The sequence below is a fragment of the Halyomorpha halys genome, unplaced genomic scaffold (genome assembly GCF_000696795.3).
Source record: "Halyomorpha halys isolate HHAL.00 unplaced genomic scaffold, Hhal_1.1 Scaffold1281.1, whole genome shotgun sequence".
NCBI lineage: Eukaryota > Metazoa > Arthropoda > Insecta > Hemiptera > Pentatomidae > Halyomorpha > Halyomorpha halys.
The window spans coordinates 93,585-97,735 of record NW_027114067.1 but is presented as its reverse complement, the minus strand read 5'-3'; the positions used below and the strand labels follow the sequence as shown (position 1 = coordinate 97,735).

Genomic DNA, 4,151 nt, shown 5'->3' with positions numbered 1-4,151 from the left:
AAGTCCCATCAATGTCCTCACTGTGATTATAAATCAGCAGTATCTGGACAAATGAAAATTCATGTAATGGCACGTCACACAGGTGAGAAGCCTCATCAATGTCCTTACTGTGAATATAAATCAGTAGGATCTGGAAGTATGAAAAGACACATCATGGCCCGTCACACGGGTGAAAAGTCCCATCATTGTCCTCACTGTCATTATAAATCAATACAATCTGCACATATGAAAAGGCATATAATGGCATGTCATACAGGTGAAAAGCCATACCAATGTCCTTACTGTGATTATAAATCTGTACGATTTGAAAGTATGAAAAATCACGTAACTGCTCATCATACAGGTGGGAAGTTCCATCAATGTCCTCACTGTGATTATAAATCAGTAGAATCTACCAGTATGAAAAGACATATAATGGCCCGACACACAGGTGAAAAATCCCATCAATGTCCTTACTGTGATTATAAATCTGTAGTATCTGGACAAATGAAAATTCATGTAATGGCACGTCACACAGGTGAGAAGCCTCATCAGTGTCCTCATTGTGATTATAAATCAGTGAAATCTGGAGATTTGAAAAGGCATATAATGGCCTGTCATATAGGTACGAAGTCCCATCAATGTCCTCACTGTGATTATAAATCAGTAGAAGCTGGAAGTATGAAAAAGCATATAATGGCCCGTCACACAGGTGAGAAGACCCATCAATGTCCTCACTGTGATTATAAAGCAGTAGAACCAAGAAGTGTGAGAAATCATATAATGGCCCGACACACAGGTGAAAAGTCCCATCAATGTACTCATTGTGATTATAAATCAGTAACATCTGGAGATCTAAAAAGGCATATAATGGCCCGTCATATAGGTGACAAGTCCCATCAATGTCCTCATTGTGATTATAAATCAGTAGATTCTAGAAGTATGAGAAGACATATAACGGTCCAACATACAGCTGATAAATGTCAACAATGTCCTCACTGTGATTATAAATCTGCAGTATCTGGAAATATGAAAAAACATATAATGGCCCGACACACAGCTGAGAAATGTCAACATTGTCCCTACTGTGATTATAAATCAGTGGGATCTGGACAAATGAAAAGTCATATAATGGCCCGTCACACAGGTGAGAAGCCTCATCAATGTCCTCATTGTGATTATAAATCAGTAACATCTGGAGATTTGAAAAAGCATATAATGGCTCGTCATTCAGGTGAGAAGTCCCATCAATGTCCTCACTGTGATTATAGAGCAGTGCTATCTGGAAGATTGAAAACTCATATTGCGGTCCGTCATACTGGTGAGAAGTCTCATCAATGTCCTCACTGTGATTATAAATCAGCCCGATTTGGAGATATGAAAAATCATATAATGGCCCGTCATACAGGTGAGAAACCTCATCAATGTCCTCATTGTGATTATAAATCAGTAACATCTGGAGATTTGAAAAAGCATATTATGGCTCGTCATACAGGTGAGAAGTCCCATCAATGTCCTCATTGTGATTATAGATCAATACAATCAGGAGATTTGAAAAAACATATTATGGCTCGTCATACTGATGAGAAATTAAAAAAAAAACTGAAATGACAGTAAATTTTGCTCAAGTTTGGGATGTCATTAGTTGTGAAGTATAATATTTTGGTTCAACCTTGATAAAGTAGTATTGCTAAGTTTTAGAGATAAAAGAATAAAATAGACTTGTTGTTAATATTGTTTAACTTACGGGAACATAAAAAACTGCTTTGTCCTTTCAGTTAGGCAATGCGAGAGTGGTCTCCATCAAGTCCTGCTTGCAATTTATGTTTGTTTTTAATTTAATTAGACATCAGATTTATTTTGAACTTGTTTTTAATTTAAGTTTTATAACTGCTACAGAAATTGCTGTTTCCTTAAATAGCCTAGGAGTCAAATTAAGGTAGAAAAGATTATGAAAATATTTAGGTACTTATATTAGTTTTTCCAATAAATGTTTACAAACTTTATTTAAAATCATGGATTTTATTTAAATTTCACTAATGGAAAATGTATTGCAGTGATATTTTTAGTCTCTTGTCAAGTAGAAACAAAAAGTATTAGCTGTTACCATTAACAGAACATAGTTGTTGGAAATTGAACAAGTAAAAGTTAATATTAATGATTTAAAAAAAAATTCTTATCATTATTTATTCAAGTTTACTTTATATTAATATTATTTTAAGTCTTGCTTCCTTTTATCTATATGACTGTATAACTTGAACTATGAAGAAGATGGTGAAGGTTGCAGTAAAAAAAGAACAAAATAGTTTTCAACTATTTAATGCCTGATGTTTCGGCACACTTTGCAGGGCTTCATTAGGGCTGTTCAGAGCGATAAGTCAAATAACTGACATGAAATAATTCAAAACTATTTTATTCACCATCTTCTTCATAGTTTGATATAAAACAGTTTTCAATGCTAATAGTATGGAGAAATGTATTCAATACATTTATGTTTTAAATGTATGTTTTAATGTATTATGTGTGAGAATTTAAATTTATCTTATGTGTCTAAATTAAGATATATTAACGATTTATAAATAATTCTTTTGAAACATAGGATGATGAGACATTTTAAATGGGATATTAATGTATTTTGATGAATAACATTTATTTAACCATTTGTTACTAAAAGAAGTTCTGGAGCCCTCCATAGGGTCCACCCAGCCTCATAAATTGAGTACCCTTAATTGGATAAAAATCTGGCAGTCGAGCGTGAGTCTGACCAAATCACTTTTCATAACCGTTGGTTTAGTAAACCAGTACTTGCTTGCAAAGTAGTTCAGTACCCTGACCTTCCTTGCAAAGTAGTTCAGTACCCTGACCTTCCTTGCAAAGTAGTTCAGTACCCTGACCTTCCTTGCAAAGTAGTTCAGTACCCTGACCTTCCAAGGGTTGTAGTGGTACAGATTTTAATTTATTTTTTAAGTGTTATAGCTTTTGTTTTATAAATTGATTTGTTTTGAATATTTGAACACAAGAATAATTTTTTGTTAAGAGACCGAAACAGTACAGTCTAAATCAAACGTATGCTAATTGCTGTGGACTTCTTTACTGATTATATATTACGGCACTGAAAATTTGTTAAATGTGTTATTTTACATCTACACAGCAGATTAAGTTTTTAAAGTCTTAAAAACTAATCAGTAATTATTTGTGAACATTAAAAGATAGCAAGTAACAATTTAAAAAGAAAATAAGACACATAGGAATTTTTAGTAAGATATGTTTATTATGTCAATGTTTCCATAATAACCCTAATATAAATACAATTTTAAAATTAAAAAAAAGTTAACAGTATATTGACACATTTTTCTGTAGAAATATGGGAAAGTGGAGTACAATAATGTATAGAGAACATTGGTGCAGTGGTACTTTACGGTGCGAAGGAGTTACAAAAATATTATTTGGCTCATCAACAGGCAGCACCAGGGGCAATGGTTGTTCTGTGAAGGTAGACACTTCTTAGCAGAGTTGTAACAAGTAGTGAAGGAGGTTGTGTTCATCGGTCCTTAAAGTAAATTACTGGTTGCAGGTTCTCATTTATGTTTCTTTAAATTAGTTTAGAACCATCTGTTGCATATTAAAGATAAATATTATCTGATAGGTAACTATTATAATGGTCCAGATTTTTTTTTTATCTCTTTATCAGTTAATGCTTACTTCAATTAAAATTAATAAACTGCACTCTCATCTGATTTTCGATTTAATGTGAACCTGTCATCCTACTATGCTGAATATTAAGATTTCAAAGAGAGAAAAAAAAAAAAAGGTTTGCCAACCAAATATTCCCTTCATGTGAAGAAGTTTACATTTCTATAATGAAGTTGTAATTTTAGTCTATGAACTAGATTTTGTTTGGAGAAGTTTGTCGGGGTGGTGCGGTCAGCAAAGAACAACATAAATAAACAAAACCATATTTATTTATTTTATGCCGATGTTTTGACCTGAGTTTCAGGTCTTCATCAGGGCTATAGAACAAAAGAGATAACAACAATATTTAGAGTAACATACAATTGAAAAGGAATAGTATACAAACAAATTTAGAATTATACAAAATATTGAATTAAATCATAAATGATAAAAAATTTATAACTGATAATTGAATAGTACAAAATTTTAATTGATTGATA

The 4,151-nt window shown here is 32.3% G+C and overlaps 1 protein-coding gene across 1 annotated transcript; it reads left to right on the top strand.

The window, feature by feature from the left end:
- The first annotated feature begins 6 nt into the window (after nt 1-6).
- LOC106689112 (zinc finger protein 425-like) lies at nt 7-4,112 on the top strand. The gene has a single exon (XM_067051342.1). The coding sequence runs from the start codon at nt 52-54 to the stop codon at nt 1,588-1,590; it is 1,539 nt and encodes a 512-aa protein (XP_066907443.1). The 5' UTR covers nt 7-51; the 3' UTR covers nt 1,591-4,112.
- The last annotated feature ends 39 nt before the right edge of the window (nt 4,113-4,151 follow it).

What these genes read in the sequence shown, in the direction of transcription:
- LOC106689112 (XM_067051342.1), top strand. Translation starts at nt 52, where the DNA reads ATGAAAATTCATGTAATGGCACGTCACACAGGTGAGAAGCCTCATCAA.